The 19,142-nt window shown below is 49.7% G+C and overlaps 1 protein-coding gene and 1 long non-coding RNA gene across 2 annotated transcripts; one reads left to right on the top strand and one right to left on the bottom strand.

The window, feature by feature from the left end:
- Positions 1 to 5,299: 5,299 nt before the first annotated feature.
- On the bottom strand, positions 5,300 to 10,672 carry MB (myoglobin). Its single transcript, XM_074580299.1, has 3 exons — positions 9,966 to 10,672; positions 6,846 to 7,068; positions 5,300 to 6,177 (listed from the first exon to the last, which is right to left on the bottom strand). The coding sequence occupies exons 1-3, from the start codon at positions 10,058 to 10,060 to the stop codon at positions 6,031 to 6,033; spliced, it is 465 nt and encodes a 154-aa protein (XP_074436400.1). The 5' UTR covers positions 10,061 to 10,672; the 3' UTR covers positions 5,300 to 6,030.
- Positions 10,673 to 14,101: 3,429 nt separating this feature from the next.
- Positions 14,102 to 17,987, top strand: LOC141740865 (uncharacterized). Its single transcript, XR_012586183.1, has 5 exons — positions 14,102 to 14,167; positions 14,299 to 14,369; positions 17,313 to 17,432; positions 17,557 to 17,693; positions 17,794 to 17,987. It is a non-coding gene; the product is annotated as an uncharacterized LOC141740865 (long non-coding RNA).
- The last annotated feature ends 1,155 nt before the right edge of the window (positions 17,988 to 19,142 follow it).

The raw sequence follows: 19,142 nt of genomic DNA, 5'->3' as shown, positions 1-19,142 counted from the left end.
AAGAGCCAAGAGGACAAGCCTGATGTCATGCAAGCCCTGGGCAGAGCAATCCCAGACCTCAGTGAGGGTATCAGCTCCAGGAATTTTCCACCCCTTTGGTGAGAGCTTGGATGCTAGAATTTAGCTTGAAGAAGGGAGCAGATAGACATGTTGGGGGAGGACAGAAGATAGAAAAACTTCAATGTATATAAACACCATTACTTATACACACTGGGAAGCAACAGGAGATCCACATATTAAGCATGGAGACGTAGAGAATTAAGCGCTAATAATCCAGAAGGTCTTCCACCCAAAGCGATTCTGACACTGGAACATTTGAACCTGCTTTAAGGACAGTCTAAAATAAGATCAGTCACCCAGCAGCTGCATTCATACTGAGCTTTCCTTGGAGAGAGGAAATGGGAAACGGGCATAATTTTCTTTAAGCTCTACTCCAGATATAAGGCTGCAGCTAAGATACACGTGGCAGTATTAGCTTTAAAGTAGCCTTCTTGGATACCAACAACAGGATATCTACAGCCCCCTTCTGGGCCCTGCAGCTTGGGGAAATTTACAAATTCCTAGTCCAGGGTATCTGTGTTGTACTCGTTTTTAATACCTGAGGTAGTTAACTGGAAAATTGTTTTGGGGTCATGTCTACTGCTGGATTGCAGGGTAGTCATACCAGCAACAGCCTCCTCTCACTAGGTCTGGGAAAATCCAGTAAACCAGCCCCACAGCCCCATGACATGTACCTTAAATGAAGTGGTATAGCCTCACGTCCAGGCTGCCCCCACTGACCTCGCAGCACTTGTATTTGCATTTGCATGGGCATAACCCAAGTGACCATTCGGCCAGCTCAGGGCTACTGAACTGCTGTTTCTCTCACCATGAGATGCTTTTCTTGGGACATGGGGGGAGGGATGGAGACTCCAATACCCTCCCCATCACAAATACACATTGCCTTGCCCACCCAGCTACTAGCTATGCTGGTATGCCCTGTGCCAGGGCTTGTCTTGCCCAACAGAGCCTCAGACCTGCCTCTGTCTGACACAGCTTACCACAGGTGGTCTCTACAGGGCTGCAGGCTGAGTGGAGGCAGTCTGTTCTGTTTATATATTTACAGGGGATGAAAGCCAAACTGCGAAAGGACTTCGGTACAGTGCAGCCAAGTGACTATAAAGTACTGCTTTAAAAAGCCACAAGGTCACCTCTACTGACATTTGGATAAGGATTTTATAGAAGTCACAGGACTGGGAGATGGGCTTGTTGTGCCTATGACCACGGGGGAGGGAAGGATTTATGTGTTGGTCAAGAAGGCTGCATTGTTGTGACTCTTTCATGTTCATAAATGCTCATTTATTAGTCTGTTGGACAAAACAGTCTGATTAAGATTTCTCTTCTCACTTACTGTAGTTCCAGGTGGCTTCCTTGACTCTGCCAGCACACCTTCATGAAATTTAACAGCCCCCTACTTACCAGTACTCTCCAGGTGCCATGTCATTGCACAGTCTGTCTTCTCACTTAGTTAGACCTTAGCAAAACTTGGTTTCAGGGCCACATTTCCTTTAAGCACAATGTGAGAACTAATATATATCATCCTCTCAAATGAAGAACCAGCAAACAATCACACTGGAATCTGAAGAATATGGACAGAGGAGCTTTACTAACGATATGTGTTGTCAATCTGGTGCTTGTGTATAGATATCCATATTTGTGGGTGTGTGTTCAGTCTGACAATCAGCACAGATTCTGATTGTTAAGCCCTGCACAGCCTGAACAAGCAAGGATGCAGCCTTGAGCAAATCTGAGAGGAATGCATCCAGGAAGGAGAAGGACATACTCTGATGCCATGTACCTTCTGGAAGAAAATGTTATGGGCAAGTAAGTCTACATCAAAGAAACAGCTGGCTGCACCACTGGTTTCTTTTCTTCAGTGGCATAACATACGGGACAGGTTTTGGCAAGGTGGTCTCGCCAATATAGGGACATGACAAAAATAATCCTCATCTGAAAGCATGTGGTATAGGTGAACGTTTGAGTCTCCTTATTAAATTACAGTGTCATAGAGACATTACATTCTTTAGGCACTGTCTGTACTTCAATACCCAGAAGCCAGACGTGTCTGTTCAGCAACTATGATGTGGATTGGAAACTTCCCTGCCCTTTCCTCACATTAGTCCTGCAGGGAGATGCAAATATGAAGAATGCCACAAGCTTCATGCTAATGTGCTAAATATTTAACATAATTAGACACTGGAGCCCCATCCTTTTCTCCCAGTGAGGCGACCAAGAGACAGATCACAGGCTTAATATTATGGTCCCCAGCATTTGCTCCTTGATGCCAGTTGATGTCGGCAGGTGTATTGGAGCCAGGCAGGATCAGCAGGCAGAAGTAAAGACAAGGGGGACAGGCAGCACAGCCTGCAGTGTTGTTGCACCCCTGGCTGGGGTTGACTGTCTCATTTGCCCAGCGCCTGGGAAACAAGGTCCTGCTCCCTGCGTCTGAGATCCTGATGAGTTGCCAGCGTCTGACACTGAAGCCCAAGAGAATGCAGACAGGTCACTGGCTCGGTGCCAGAGAGCTCTGCCATGCAATGGAAACCATAGCAGTGGGAGAAGAATAGTATGTCAAGTGCAAAGCAGCAAGGATATTTTTCAACCTAAGGGCGGATGCAGGTACATAATCCATTTGCTGCCAGAAACAGCATTATTAGCATAAAAGAAATTGCAGGACTGCATGGAAAGCATAGGACAGCCATAAGCCTGACCTGCCTGTAGTCAGTGTGTACGTGCTGGGGCAAGGAGGCTGGCAGCCACACAATCCACATCCCATTGTGTGACCAGGAACTTGTATGTGACACCAAATAGTGCTAACAGGGAGGGGTCTGGACACATGCCCCTGGGACCCATCCACCTTATGTAAAGCTATTCCTGGAAAGGAGGCAGGAAAATTTCTGGGCTTACGCCAATATGGTTTATCTCCACTGATGGACTTTGTCCCATAAATTAATCAGAAAAGCTACGTGTGCCAGTAGCACAGTGGAAAGGGTGACTCCAACAAAAAAGTTGAATCAATATTGCATGGCACTGAAAAACCCTTTCCCCACCATTCCCTTTCATCTAGGAAACTTCCCCTGTCCCTAAAGCAGGGGCAGTTGCAGGAGCTTTACAGACTCGCTCTGGGAATTACATGTATCACTACACTGTGTCAGACCTGCAGCCAAGGGAATACTCAGTACCCAGAGTAGCAAAAGTGCAGATACATGGATTTCACCACAAGCATCCCAACCCACTCAGCCTGCTGGAGATAGCTCCACTGTTACTGGTATCTGAACTTGCTGGTTCCTCTCAGCTTGCACATCTTCACTGGGCCATAGGCACAACCAGAAAACCTACAGCAGGCCCCACATCTGACCATCACAGGTTTAAGGATGGTCTCTAGTGTGCTGACACGGGGCTGGGGGTAAGGCAGGTAGAGCAAAGGGTCAGCGCTCCCAATGGACCGACATTTATTCCAGATACCTAATAATTACTAGCTAGGCACAACATATATGCAAACCCTCCCTCCTCCACCACATTGCCCTACATAAAAATATCTAGAGACAGCTCCAGTCCCACCCAGACTGACAGGGGCAGCTGCCATAGCAGGGCTTTTAGTCCCAAAGCAGAGCCTGTTGTCACTGGCAGAAAACCTTATTGTGTTGGACAGGCAATTCTAGACCTTAATTAAATAGGTTGCCCTCCCCAAAAAGCCAGACAGACTAGTCTGGAGTCAGCCGAAGCATGTTGCTTAAGCCAGGGGCCACCTGGCTGTAACTTCATCTAGGTGACAGCATATGCTTTTGTGACCCTCTCTGAAAGGTTGAAACCCCAAGCAAGCTCCAAGAGGTAAAGTGAGGATTTGTAAAGAGCAAGAAATCAGAGATGCTCTGTTCTGGGACGGAATTCATTCCTTCTCCTTTCAGAGACTGAAATTTTGTGGCCTTTGCCCTGACCAAAGACACAGCAGATCACGGTGGTTCAGGACTGATTTTTAAGGGAGCTGGTGGCTCCTCCTCTGTCTCCATTGCACACAGTGTAGCAGGGAGTGCTTTGAACCAGACCCTGCTAGTAGCTCCTAAAAATGAGCACCTCATTTTTCTTTCTCGTGGTTGCCCTCACGCTATCTCTGTGAGATAAGGTGCATTACTTTCTCCGTACCAGAAAAGAGCAGCCGTGTCGACTCCATGCATTTCCCCTAGCTGCAACCCAGCTGATGCCTCTGTAGCATCCCACTGCTGTGCCAAGATGTGACCCTGCCATGAATGCTCTCGACCCTGTGCAAATATACTGAGAGACAGCATGCTGCTCATCCACCTTGCTTTCTGCATGGAGACAGCTTGAGTGCACATGCCAGAAGAGATTGCAGCACCCTGCTGCTGAGGCCCTGAGCTGGATGGTGGGGACGGAGGAAAAAGAGGGAATGAGGACCCCAGTGCTCACTGTGGGGCAAACTGCGCCTCTGACTAGGTCCAGCCAGAGAAACCACACAAGTCCCACAGAGTCAGCTAGTCTGCTGTGAACCTGGGTGTCAGGTCAAGACTCTGCACTCAAAACCCCTTTTCAGGCTCCAGCCACTTCTGACAAACCCTTGGGCAGCCTTGGGCACAATGTGGCCCCCAGCTTCTACCCCACCTCAGTAAAATCAGGTCACTTGTACCTCACTGTGGTACCAGGATGGGAAGAGGGCAACGGGCAGAGGTAGGTGCCTTGCTGCTGTGGCTGTCCCTTAAGCTCCCCTATAGGACATGGGTATGCATCTGTAAACAGAGTACACCATGCACTGCACAGACACCTCAGCAGAGACCAAAGCTTGGGTCTTAAGAGCATACGCCGCCGTTGCAACCTTCTTCCTGGGCTAAGCAGCCCTGGTTTCCATTGTCTGGAGGGAGCAACATACTGTGCTGCTGCTGGGACCCAAGGCCGCTTGCACACGCTACTTCACCATAAATAACCAAAGGGCCCCTTCCCCACCATATTCCCCCCAGCAGAGCAGTGGCCACGGCCTTCAGTCAGGGAGCACTTCTCTGAGCTCCGAGGCGCTGAGTCTAGGCTGCCATTTCACGTTGTGAAGTCCGGTAAACAGGTCATGACCTCATGGTGACATCTGAGTTCCCCCGAGTCCCCTGGCTGAGACAGATGCCACGTGCCGCTCAAATCATGGACTGACACCGCGGGACGCGGTGCAGCCAGATACGCATGCAGAACACCTTTCTGCTTTCTCCGTCTCCCCCACTTCTCACTGGAGCGCCTGTAAAGCCAGGAGCAAACACACAACACTGGTGCAGGAATTTTTATTTTCTGAGAAACACATACTTTACTTCCCAGTGCAACAGAACTTCGGACGCGTAGCGGTGGCTGCCAGAAACCTACAGATTGCAGGGAGTACTGCTCTTTAGAGTTTTGCTAACATGAGTTTAGCAAATAGTGCAAGTTTCCAAGCTGACAGACCCTGGAGACCAACTGGCTGCGTTCACCCCCACAAAGCAAGGTAATACTGTGCTGGAAGCTGTCCACAGTAACCTCCTATCAGTCTCACCTGTGGGAGGAATGGGACACTGTGCCTCTGCTTCCCATCCTGACATCCCTTTCATACCATTTGCGTCATCCCTTCACCCTCTCATTCACCACACTCCTCAACACTTCCCTTGTTCGTCCACATCCCTTCATCTCTGGCCATGCCATTCCCCTCTTGGATAAGGCTGGGGTTGGGGGGAGAGGGAAAGAAAAAGGGGATAGGGATAGGCAGAAGCTCACAGATAACCTCTTACACTATTTTTCCTAAGAAAGCAGATTATTTCTCTTGTATACATAAAGCCAGGAAACAATGGTTTATCACGGGTATCACTCTGAGTGCCTCTACACTGTCTGGAGCAACTCTTGGCCTCTCATCAAAGCTTTCCCACACATCTTGGATGGCCAATTGTGAGATGTCCAAAACAGTGCTGGGGAAGCTACTCTAAGATGCATGGCCAGGCCTCCATCGTGGTGTCCCTCTGTGCGTATGTGCTAACCCTGGAAACCAAACTCCTTGTACTTGCTGGCCATATCATTTCGGAACAGCTCCAGGGCCTTCTTCATCGCAGCCTGGGAATCAGCCCCAAAGTCTGCGGCATGTTTTTCAGCAATGACCTTGATAATGACTTCAGAAATGAACTGTAAGGAAGGAAAGAGAGAGAGAAAAACAGAAGGAACAGTCAGGGTTTATTTTCAGAAAAGCCAGACTAAGAAATAGGTTGCAGAGCCTGGAAATATCTCCGAGCTAATTCGGTAGCCCTTCCCGCAGTCTCTGGAGAGACAGTGAGGTCTAGCTTGCAAGGAGCCTGGGCTGGGCAGAAGAACTAGCTCTGATGCTAATCTGCTTCATGACCTTGAGCAGATCATGGCCCTTCCCACTCTTTGTCTGCCTCGTCCATTAAGGCTGAAAATTCATGCCCTGTGTTTGTACAACACAGTTTTGTGGGTCTTGGTCTCCAATGGATCCTCCAGGGCTTACTCTAAAATTGTACATCCCTCGTGTCCAGCCACCGACAGTTCTTACGTAATGTAGTTTCCCAGGCGTGCAGAGGCTGCACAGGCTGGTTTATTACTGTCAAGGATTGCTCAGACTGCATGTGGTGTTTGGAATGGGAAATCTAAACTTGGAGGTTCACATACCATTTGCATACCATGAGCCCTTTCTGTGCCTCCTCCTGCCTGTACACAGAGACCTCGGACTTGAGGGAGAGCTCACTGAAGTCCAACCAGTGATCAGTAAATAAAAGTGCAACTCTCAATAGCTATCTTGCACGCATTCACTACAAAGATTCCAAGATTTTCCATACCTCTAGATATTTGACAGGAATTTTGTGCTTGGTGGCATGGGTTTGAGCCAGGGGCTTCAACTCCGACTCATGGTTACCCTTCTGCTTCAGGATTTTGCCCAGCTGGGTAAGGACAGTAACTCCGTGTTTCTTCAGATCTTCAGAGCCCTTCATCTGATCAGGGGTCTTCAGGCCTTTGAACTTTTCAAAACGATCCAAGGTCTCAGGGTGGTCCTGAAAGAGCCTGTGGACAAAAGTAGAGGGACTTGAGAGAGTTGTCGTCCAGACCAGAGCTGAGGTCCAGCTGCTCCAGGTATTGCGGAGTATTTGGGCAGGCAAATGTGTGACAACCTGCTTTCCAACCCAAAGAAATCTCTTAGCTAGTCCCTGCTAGTAGAGGCTACTTTAACTTGGGAACTCTGACACTTTAGATCTTTTCCAAATCACCACCATTCACAATCACTCCTTTTAGCATGTATATAAGCCAGGGAAGCATCTGACCCTACTCTGAGTTCGGTTTCAGTGGTTTTCATCCTTTGGTAGGTTGTTTCCCAGCTCAGCCCAACTGCCAGTACTGTGGTTCCTCCATCGGGAACTGTGGTACCTCCGAAAGTCCTTGGGAGCAAGTGGGTAACAAGAGCGCTGGGCCTTCAAGTATGCTGGTGCCATGCCATGCAGTGCTATATATAGGCACTCTGATCTCGAAATGGAAATGAAATCAAGAAGGTGGAAGGGTGGCTAAAAGCCAGGCTAGTGTTGTCCCCTCTGCTTCCTCCCTGCTGCATTTCCTAGGAGACAGGATGCAGACACCACTGACAATCAAACTAGTAGGAAATTTCACTCTTTTCCCTGCCAGAGCCCTAGAGTCAGGGTGAAAAGGGGATGCTGCCTGTCCTGATTATTACGAGCAGTCTAATAATTAGGTGTTGAGAGACACCAGCTCCCTTGCATAAGTTTATTTTCAGGTATTACACCCTCTGATGGGCATAATCCAACCAGCTGAAGCACCAGCAAAAGCAATGTCTGTCTTTACAGCCAGGGCCCTACGGCTCACATCCATGAAGTGGTTCACCCAAGTTACCTGCAGCAGCGTCTGGAGCTCCAGCCCAGGGCCTCAGCCATGAAACCTGCTTCCCTCTCATGGTACAGTGGTTGCACACTTGCTCTGCCCTCAGGCAGGTGCTGGTGCTGGGACTACCGGGGCTTGCGTCCCATCTAGAACTGGACATTCCTCCTAAGTATGTTGCCGTGAGGGCCAGGCTCTCCACTGTATGATGTAAGTATAGGTTAAACTACACTAACAAATAACCTCAAGCACATGGAAAACACAAGCTGTTCTGCAAAAAGATGCTGTAAATGAATGACTAGTCTTTGCTGGCCTGTCATTTCAAAGGTCTCCAAAGGATTTCTGTGCTCTACCAGGTGCTGAGCACACCACCATCTGCCTTTCCTTTTTTCCTGTGTCTTTCCAGAGAAATGAAAAAATATTGCACCTTGAAATGGGATGGAGTTATTGCTAAAAATCTGCCTCCATCATGTCTGGCTATGGCTGAATCATGTCTGCCAAAGACGATATACTCCCGAGACTCTTGAAAATTCTTCCAAGGAGTATTTTTTTTGTTTCCTTTGGAAAAAATCCACTTAAATCTGTATTTTGTAAACATATTCCCAGGATATGACATCTCTCTAAGTCTTTAACAATGCACATGTGGACACATTTCTGAACCACGAGCTGCTGGGCTTCCCCTGCCTCTCTCTTCCCTCAGAAACCCCTTGAAAGAACAAGAAATGACCTGGGTTGGCTGGGGAGCACAAAATCACAGGGGAGAGGGGTGTCATCTATTTATTTAATGCCATACTCTGCCCTGCGATGCCTGTAAGAAAATTAGTATTACCTTTCCAGTTGGAAACTGCTTTCAGTGTCTTCTGGCACTTCCAGAGCCAAAGTAGCCATCTCACACAGATGGACTGGTGGGGAGGGCTTGTGTTCCTGCTACCTCTCCAGCATGAGGGGAAAGCCATCACATTGCCACCCAGCTGCCCCCATCCCTCCCTCACCTTCAAATTGCAGCCGAATTGGGCCATGAGAAAGAAGGTAAATACAACAGCTCTCTGCTTTGGCTCATCTTTGAAAAAACTTCGAATGGACAGTGGTGTGGGGTCCTTCCTTTAGCCACGTTTAAGATAGGAAACCACGTGTGGAGTGAATGCCACATCCCCACTGCTCTCCTCAGTGTCCAGGACCTTCCAGCACATCGTACTGCACACAGGCTGAGGGGGAGATCTGGAGAGAGTGTCCTCCATCCCTGTTGCTCTTTAAGAACAGGCTAGGATCCAATGCCCGCTCAATGTCGGTTCCCACTCTGCAGTCCTGAGATTGCTTCCAGGCTGACTTGCTGCTGGCGCCCACGGTGTTCCCCCCTTGGGGGGCCAAGACCGCAAGGACAGCATGGGGCCAGGGGTCCTCTCAGATGGAAATCTCACAAGCTCTCCCATTCTGACACCAGAATCATGGGGGAGGGAAGCAGGGCAAAGGATGTGCCTCATTTCACACCCAGACATCAAATTCATCATCAGGAAGTGGACAAGTGTTACCACCCAGCCTTCTGGCCAAAAAGCAGGATGAGCAGGGCTCTGGTGGATGAGACTAAGGTGGGGAGAGGGAAACACTCAGGTACTTCACAGTTAATTTTACTGAAATCATAGATTCCGAGAAAATTGTCACAGAGGTGATTTTCCCCTCCTCTCCTTCCCTGCCTCCCCACATCCTTGCTGCAGAGCATCTGAAGGCCCAGGACACACAATTCGCTCCACCATTTCTTGCCACGGTGCTTGGGCAATGAGGATCCGAGGCAGAGCTTTGCCAGCAGAAGCACAGGGAGCAACAAGGTCCCACCAACTTTTGAAAGCAGCACTAGACTGCTCCTGCACCCGTAGACAGATGGAGAGACAGAAGCACAGCCAATTTACAAATTGAGTAATTTTTAACCCAGCAATTTTTAACCATGGCAATGGAAAAACCACCACCCTACAACAAAGAAAACAGCCTGTTGAAATAAACACTGCCAGACACGAGCCCCCATACTAAATATACACCTTCCTTGGTCAGCTTTACTCTTGGGACAGAAGCTTCTTGCCTACCTCATTAAAACTTCATGGCCATGGCCGGCGAGGTCGGACTCCACCTTTCCCCAGATGGTCAGGACCTGCTGCCATTCCTGATCGCTGAGCCCCATGGTTCACTGAAGGCAGGTCCCAAGTGCTCCCCACAGCCGTTTGCCTTTCCCCAAAGGGTGGCTGGAGAGCTCACCCGTGGGATTTATAGCCCCTGCTCACAGATCTACACCTGTCAATCGTCAGCTGGACGTCTTGCTCTCTTTCAGGCTTGTCTAACCTAATCAGCCTCCCTGTTTTTTTCTCGGAAGCTATTTTGGGTCAGGTGCTATTGTGGGTGCCACTGATGGCATCATTTCTGCTTTTCGTATTGGACTGGCACATATCCCACTCTAGACAGAAAGGGCACTGCCGAAACACAGTGCCAGGAGCCTGTCCCGGGTTCCCAAGGACCCAGAGACAGTGTCAAGCTGTATGGCAGGAGACTCCTGAAGAGCACTGTCATCTGCAAGGCCACCCCGCCTCCCTCTCCCCTGGCAGGCCAAGGGCAGACAGGAGAAGAGACCAGGGTGGCTGGTAGCATCAGGTCCATCGCTCCAAACGCCTTTCCTTTCCCATGCTGAGCTCGCTTTTCCCCTGGGGTACTAATTTACTAATAGAGCAGAGCACAGTGTTAGAAGAGAGTGTCCTCAGGAGCTAACTATATCCAAAGTGGCCTGGGCATCTTCTCAGTCTCTGCAGGAGGGAAGACGGGGATAAAAGCTCTAGGGGGGCCAGTTATCCTGCACCTGCCCTCCCACATCCTTCTGCTGGCCTCTCCAGGGAACGCCCAGGATTAGCCACTGGCTGAGCCTGGATATCGGAGCCAACAGACGTACAGCTGATCCAGCAGGCCAGAGACACAAGAACACAGCAAGGCTTCATTCAATGCACGCCCAGCCAGGGGTTAAGGTCTCTGGCTGCCTCTGTCAAGCCAAATATCAGTGTCCGGAGGAAAAGCCACCAGGCTGACAAACAATATGGGTATGCTTTGGGACACCTCCCAGCCTTTTTTCTGCAGTCCTGTCAGGACTGATAATGGCCTGGCACACCAATGGGGTGATTAATCCCTTCCAGAAGATGACTGCAGTCAGAACACAGCCAGATAACAAAGCCTAGATAGCACTGCTGTCCAGAAGCATTCACCTACCTCTGGATATTTCCAAAGGGTCACACACTGCAGGCCTCAGCAAGTGAGAAATGTCAAGTGAGAGCTGAAGACACCTGGCTTGGGGCTCAGGAGAAGGGCATACAACCCCACGGTCCCGACCACAGTGCTGCAGGACCTGAGGTGTATCGCTGCCTCTGCACCCATCCACCCTCTGCAACATGGGAGCAGTCTCCCTGCTCCAGCCTTGCAAGGGGAGGGAAGTGCCCACATACAAGGGGAACCAGGCAGTGAGGAGGACGGAGGCACAGAGCCTCGCACCCCTCAGAAGCACACAGGTTTAAGGGGAATAGTTTGAGTAAGAAGGGTGGCAAAAGCCAAACGGACGTGTTGGCTGGCGTCCAAGCCTAGAGGTAAGGGAATTTTGGCTGTTATATGTTACAAGCATCTGTCAGCCTGTGACCCTGCAAACCTCCTCTTCTCTCTCTATACACCAGTTCCCGTCACATCCAAAAATCCACATCTTAAACACCTCAAGGCCAAGACTTCATTTTGATTTACCCGCTCAAACACGAGGCTGCTACCAATTACTCAAACTAAGCTAGAGTGATGGAAGAGAGGTGAGGATCCCTCCAGCTCATTCCTCTTGTTCTCCACAGGACAGGGCTGAAACGAGAGCTCACATACCTACGGCCTCACTCCCCAAGTACTTATAGCAGTAAACAAGCATTTGCACCATCCCAGGCTCAGTCTTGGGTAGGATCCTGAATACTGACCTTACTGTTTTACACGCGTTTCAGACACGACAGAAATGTGTGTGCTCCTGGTAGACAAGAGGCTGCTGCTTATGCACCGAGCTCTGTCGTATTCCCCAAGCTGAAACTACTCAGTTGCCATAATAACTTCATTTGAAGTTGGCCGAGTCTCTGCTCTCTGTAGCTTTCCCCAGGGCTGTGGAGCCAACAGTCTCAGTATGAACATTAATGTTAAATGGTCAGAAGGCTTAAAACGAGTATGGGATTCCATATTGCTTTTTTTTTTTCACAAGTGAAGTGGTAATGAAATGAAATCGTAATCTCTTCTCCCTAGAGCTTGAATAAATAGTCTACAGAAATACTAAAAGCTTTATAGTGCACCAGACCGCCCCTCAACCCTGCAGCCACGAGAAGGACATAACATTTTAGTATCTACAGGCCTCTCCGCTCCCCCTCGGGTCAAAAAAATCTATCACTTGCATAATCATCTCGATAAAGGCAAACTACAAGGAGCCAACATATTGGCTGCCCCTTTTAAAAAGCGCCTGGGCGATTAAATAGCCCATTTCGAACAGCGCTGGCCACACGGGAGCCGGGCTGACACGCGTGGCCGGGCGCCGGCACCCCCGCACACACAAGGCACTCGGGCTAAACGAGCCTTAAAACATGTCGTTAATATTTTTGGCCGTATTTGGGGGGTGCATCGCTGGCGTGATGCAGGTGATGTTGCAAAGCTCATCCCCCCTCCGGTGGACCGCGACCTCCCGGCGCGGCCGCCCGTCCCCCGGCCGGCTCCCCCCGCCCGGGCAGGAGGCGCCGCAGCCGCCCGGCTCCGTCGGCCAGGGCTTGCTACCATCTAGTGGCCACGGGCGACAGAGCCACAGCGACTGGAGGCCACGTCCGAACCCCGACACGGGATTTGCAAGCTCGGGGAGGTGGCCAACATGCAACCTTCAAATTTCGGAGGCTGGGGAGTGACCCCCGGCCACGCAGGACTGCGGCGTCCCAGTGCCGGCAGGGCCACAGGGCTCTTGCTGCAGTTGGGTGACAGATCGCTAAACTTTCCTAAGGGGCTCGTTTTCAGCGTTGGACATAGAAACGGTCAGCTCTCTGCAGAAAAGGTCCATGTCAGGATGGCAGGGCCTTGACAGGACCAGTTGGGTTTGCCTTCTGCCTTGTGGCAGGTCAGTGGCATGGGGAGGATGCTTCTCTTTCCGCCTTCCCCCCAGCATCCCTGGATGTTTCTCCAGGGTGGTGGGATTGGGGCAGAGGAAGATCCCATGAGACAGCAGCAGAGCCATAGCTGAGCTGCAGGATACTGCCAAGGCTATCCTAGGGGCTGCGTGGGGCTGGTTTCTAACGCAAAAATGTCACAAAAAGGTGCTTAGGAAAGGTCACCTCCATCTAACAGGCACAGCAGGCAAGGAAAGAGACATTTCTGGCAAAATGGTGGGTACAATCTCATCTCTGCCTTGCACTTCCCTCAACAGATGGCAAATGTTTCTACAGGCATTAATGAATTTAGACCATACCACACGCCCCACAAATGGAAAAGCCGTTTTTCCCTTTTATGAGGGAACAAAAAAGTTCTACAACTTGCTCGAGCTCAAAGACAGCACCAGTGAAAGAGCAAGGACTGGCTCTTGGGTATGGTTTTAGAAACACCAGCTGTTTGGTGGTTATTAATACGGGGCGCAGCCGCCCAGGCGTAGCTGGGAGGAATGGTAGGAATTGCACACAGGGAGGGACCAGCTCCAAGTCCTTTTGGCCACATTCAGATTTTTTTCTTAGAGTATCGCTGTTGTCAAGAGACAATTCCATCCCCGGCCTGTAAAGTGAACATCAGAGAGCCCAGCAGTCCCCCACATTTCCTTGGCAGTTAACGTAACAAATCACCAATGATTTCTAGCCCTGTCTTCTCTGCGGCCAGACCTGCTGCAAGTAGGGAAATGTGTACCCAAGACAGAGGCACTAGCAGAAATCATAGGGTTTTTTGTTTTTTTTCATTTGAAGTAAGCTCCTGAAATAAACTTTACAGCAAGGGGGAAGGAGAGATGGTCCAAACCTCAGTTAATTTTCCTCAAAAAACAACCCGAACCATCTTGTGTGCTTACCCAGCAAAATAGCTCAGAGGGACAAACAGATTTTTTTGACCGAATGACCCTTTTCCTCCCCAGTACAATTAAAGAACCCCTGAGAGCAGCCAAGGGTCCTGCGGCTGACCCTGGGTTGTATAAAGCCTGGCATGAGGAAAGCGCAGCACACACTGGTCTGCCAGGGGGGAGGCCGGGGGGAGGCTGGCGCTCCGAAAAAGCCAGGAATATTATGTGAGGCCAACTTACATAATTACCGATTGCATAATGCCGGGAAAAAGGCCCTCCATACGGCCGCTGTGGTTTCTATGGCATTTTGCTGAAACACGGCTGCTTCTAAGAGATTCATTTGCGCTTTTTTTCAGGAGCCGGCAGCATCAGCCCATGCAGACAGACGGGTGAGACCCCCGTGCCCCCAGCAACGTCAGACCGAGAGGTAAGGGCAATAGTAACGGGATCTTAACGCCATAGCAAGGTAAGAGGGTTTTCTGCGGCTGAGCCATTGACTTCAGTATTCAGAGGGTCAGAAGACCGTCAGATAAGTGCACCGTATGAAGCTGCAGGCATTGCATAGCCTCCACCACTAGTAGGAAACAAGGTGGGGTCTAACTGGTGGTGGCAGTGGCCAAATCCCTTCCAGGCTCACTCCCCTCTTCCCCTCGCTCTTAAACGCTGTTCTTACCAGTGCCTTCAGTCAGGGCTCTCACACACTGACGGATTTCAGCAGCTGAGAGGTGACCCGAGCGGCTTGTTTAAAGGGAAGAGGAAGGATTAGGAAGGGAGTTCGGCACCAGGACAAGATCTGGGCTATGGGTTTGCAGAACTGTGCTATGTACTTATCAGTATCTCGGCATGAATTCTTTCAGGGACTGTGCCCCGTGCCATAAAGTCAGAGGTAGCTTTACCTTCACTTCAATGCTCACAGGATCCAGCCTTTGGTGACTATCAGACAGACAACTGTATGACTCAGTCATTTTCTTTCTCCAGAGGGTGCACAGGGTAACGCAGGCATGACCCATAGCTCTTGTGCCATCATCTAGGCATTGCATGGTGTACGTGACACTGTACAGCACCATGACAAAACATTTATCTGGGCTAAACAGGACACTTATTGCAGGCCAGTACTTGGATTCAGTGGGAGAACAAGAAGGAAAGCAGCAGGGCAGTCCAGGACCAGAATATTTAGGCTCCAATATAGAAGCTGAGGCTATCTCCGAGGCTGCACGAGCTCTCTCTGGGGATGCAAACCTCCTCCAAAGGGCTGGGAAACGAGAGCACAAAAGGACTGAGGATTTCTGTGGGAAACTGTGAGTGCCGTTAGAGGAAGGAGGAGTATGATTAGAAAACAACAGGCAAATTTTAAAGCCTCACTCATCCCATGAGCAAAGGGAGGAAATTATTTTTTGGAGGGAAGAACATGGATTATACCAGCGAGACCCTGGAGACCTCTAGGAGTCAGTGGGAAGACATGAAGGAACTGTGGCACACAGCAGTCCCTTCCGGTGGATTAAACTTCATAACACCGTAAAGGCACACCGGGATTTATGTACTACTTACTGAAATAATAAAGCAAGAGGGGAATTCCTCCCCTCATCCCTCACCACCAACAAAAACACGTAACTAGAGCCTGCCAAGGGACAACTGGAAAAGGCAAGGGCTACAAAAATACACATGGGCAAAAAAAAAAAAACGTCAAGCAATCAGCATGCGTGCAGTATAGTGTGTCTGCCTGACACCCTGAACTCTGCAGCTCAGAGCTATGTGTAGGAAGCTGTAACAGAGATGCTCGCAGCGTGGCTGAGGCTGGGATTTCATGCTCAGGTTAAACTGAAATCCAAGCTTCTGGAAGAAGTGGCTGTTCCCACACCATGCCTTATGCCAGAGTGCGTCCTCATCCCCCTGCCCCCACTGCCTTGGGAATGTGGGTGCAAGGGGCATGCCCTGTGAGAGTGTGGGGTGCGCTTTGGGTATGGCTGAGTGCTGCTGGAGAGGAGTTCACACACCTGCAAAGGCAGCAGCAATTGCAGCATGGCCGAGACCAAAGCGAGAGCAGCATCAGAGGTGATAAAACTGAGCCAACATGCAAAAAAGCAGCCTTTCTGCAGCCCACCCGTCCTTGGGACACAGATACACATGTGCCCAGAGTCTGCAGGGAGCTGGCAATACCCGGCTGCTGGTTAAACTCTCTCAGCAATGAAAACTTCTTCACATCTGAGCTGCTCCTGGAGGCAGGGGAATTAACCAACCACAGTGCACGGCTCAGCTGTGGGCTCTCAGGCTCACAAAAAGGGGTGGGGGACCCCATGGCTGCACGGTAAAATTGGGCGATACGGCTGCAAATTGCTTGCCCAGCCCCAGTGGGCACGCAAGTAGCCCTCAAGGTACCAGCACTTAGTATGAGGCTGTGTGTGTTTTTTAAATTGGATTTGGAGGCAACGCCAGCAGGACCTCCCTCACCCCATGATGCTTGCCCAGCTCTTAATGAGGGCTTTAAATTAACTGGATCAAGGGCCTGGTCTGGGTTTAAAGTAAGTGTGTTATCTTTTGGTGAGTTTATTTCAAAACTAGATCAGTTCTGTGGGCTGGTTTGTCACATAGATGGACCAGCACATGCTGGTAGGGGGCAAGGAGGAGGCAGAGATACTTACGTAGGCATTGCTTGTGAAAGAAACACCCACCAAGCTGTTCTCCAAAACCCCCGGCAGCACTGTCTAGCCACTGGCACAGCACACGCAAATTCGGGTTTCCCTTTGCCTGAGTTTCGTGGGGTGAAAGGCGAGGAAACAGACACTATTCCTACTCCCTTTGCCTGCAAAACGGCCTCTCATCCACAAAGCACGGAGCTTCTGCAAGATAAGAGCACGTGGGGAAGCCAAGATCTACCCTTCGTTTGTATTGATGTTTACACTTGCCTTTTAATGAGCTCCAACAGGTTCTCCCTTCCAGCTGCAGATGGCCTTTTTCAAAGTTCACGGTCTCGTTTTGCATTATTGTTCTGATGCCAAGCGCTCCCTTAGGGAGGAGAGGGACAATCAGGTCTTTTTCTCTACTGAGAAGCAGCACCAATTTAAGCAGTCCCTAATCCAGTCATGCTTTCTGTGCTCCACTGGTCTTACAGGGAACGCCTGCAGGGAAACCGATCCCTCTGCAAAAACTACTTGGCAAAAGAAAATTGTTTTCTTCAAGCAGTTCAACACCATCTGGCAGTGAGCAACCTAAACACGGCGCTGGTGGCGTGGGTGCCCGAGCAGAGCATTTACCGCTGGGTTTGGGATGGGTTCTCTGTTCTGCATCTCTTCCCCATTATTGTCATTCTTGCAATTTCATCTCATTTTCATTGCTGCGCTTGCAATCAGGCCTTTTGCCTTGTCCACTTTAGGGTCCTCTGGTGGGGCCTTGATACTGTCTGCAAGATACTGGCCAAAGAAAAACAAGGATTGGAAGATCTCACCTAAGCTGAGAAACCTGGTCCTGTGGTTGCTTCGGTAGTGGTACAAGGGTAAGACATCATACCTGCCAAATGCTCAGCCTGGCTAGCCCTCTCGGCTCTTTGGGGTCTGGGGTTGCCTATATGGATGTTCCAGGCTTTGAAAAGCTCACCTGTAAGCATCTTATGCACACAGGATCCGTGGACAGCTAGAAGCTCATCTAGCCTCTATCCCCAACAGCACCCAGAGGCAGATGCTGAGGAAAAGTGTAAGAAGCAGCAACAAACGGTTCTACTCCATCACAGCAGCTTGAGGCTAAAGGACTTCCCAAGGTTATATTTGCATGCTTGTGTTTAACAGCCTTAGGCAGAATTTTGCATGAGTTTATAATTTTTTAATCCTCTTATACACGGTCTCCAAAATATATTGCAGACATGGCTGGAGCCTTACTAGGTCAAACTGTTAAAGACAACCTGCCGACTTGGTGACTCTCCAACAGATTAACCAATGTGCAAAGACAAAAATCTGCTAATCACTTTCTAACCATTCACAAATGGCTTCAAGGCATGCCCATTCAAAAAAAAAAAACCAAAAAAACCAATAAAAATGAAGCTCAGTTACCCTTGAAGATCTCTGTACCGTGCGGTGCTCCCACCTCTGGCGCCTTTTTAACTGCAAGTTCCCCAGACACCATGTTTTTATTTTTTGATCTTCTTCCTTCCGCCAAACACTCCAGTGCTGGTGGCTCAGCTGGTCAGATCCAGCTGGTCTGTGGCAGCATCTGCCTGGAAATTGCTTATCTTTGCCTGCGGTCCTTTTATTTCCTTCCCCGTCAGCTGCAGCAGAGATCTGGCCACACGTGATGGCTCTCTGCTCTAAGGCAAATCCATGCTCCTTCTCTGGGTTTCAGCATTAATTTTCTCTCTGTCTGTGAGTTTACAGCAAGGGCCAAACCACACCCGACTTATTGTCCTCCTGACCAAAAGGCCAGTGTTCATCTGCCCTTGCAGGTCTGCGGCTCAAAGAGCTGAAAGGGGTACCTTGGCCCCCACAGCAGGACAGACCCAGCCTCATCTATTTATTGGGGCAGAAAAGGTCCAAATCATAAAAAAAAACCCAAGCAAGGGACAATACTGGGACCACGGATCAAAAAGTCAGGAGAAGAAATGGGGCTGTAGATAAACCAGAAAAACCAGGTAGACCTTTCGTGGGAAATAAACAGGTATTACAAACATTTCACCCACTGAGCGTAACCTGGGCTAAAAGGTAGCCTTTGGGGTCAGGGAGAAAGTTCAGGTGGAAATTCAGGTGGGCAAGTTTAGTTTAGTTTAGTTTGTTTTGTTTTGTTTTTAAAAAAAGGCTGCCTTGAGCAATGTGAGAGGAGAGCAGGAAAGCAAAGTCCTGGCCAGTCTGGGAAGGAGTGAGCATGGGAAGTCACTGATTCAATACCTTTTCATCCCTTTTCAAGACTATGGGTCCTGCTTTCAGGCGTTTCACTTTACAGACAGAGACGTGCCCCTCATCTGCTGAGCGATGAGCGCGATGCCAGGGCCCTCCAGTTCCCGGCTCTACAGATCAGCCTGCTCTCTCGGCCTAATTCACAGGGATATTTATTACAGGAGTTATTACGAACCGTCACATCCAACCATCTCATTACAGCTTACGGTAAAACCATCAGAGGTTCAAGGCTGCTAGCAGCACCGGCAGCTACCAGACGCTACACAAAATAAAAGGGAATGTCCACAAGAGGGAGAGTTGGTGCCAGTCTCGATGGTGATTTT

This window comes from Larus michahellis, chromosome 1, assembly GCF_964199755.1.
Source record: "Larus michahellis chromosome 1, bLarMic1.1, whole genome shotgun sequence".
Classification (NCBI taxonomy): Eukaryota; Metazoa; Chordata; class Aves; order Charadriiformes; family Laridae; genus Larus; species Larus michahellis.
This window is presented reverse-complemented; position numbering and strand designations above follow the sequence as displayed.

What these genes read in the sequence shown, in the direction of transcription:
- MB (XM_074580299.1), bottom strand. Translation starts at nt 10,060, where the DNA reads ATGGGGCTCAGCGATCAGGAATGGCAGCAGGTCCTGACCATCTGGGGA. An exon ending in GGCCATGAAGTTTTAATGAG is followed by an intron (nt 7,069 to 9,965) that starts GTAGGCAAGAAG and finishes TTTTGTCCACAG; the next exon opens with GCTCTTTCAGGACCACCCTG. An exon ending in TTCCTGTCAAATATCTAGAG is followed by an intron (nt 6,178 to 6,845) that starts GTATGGAAAATC and finishes CCTTCCTTACAG; the next exon opens with TTCATTTCTGAAGTCATTAT.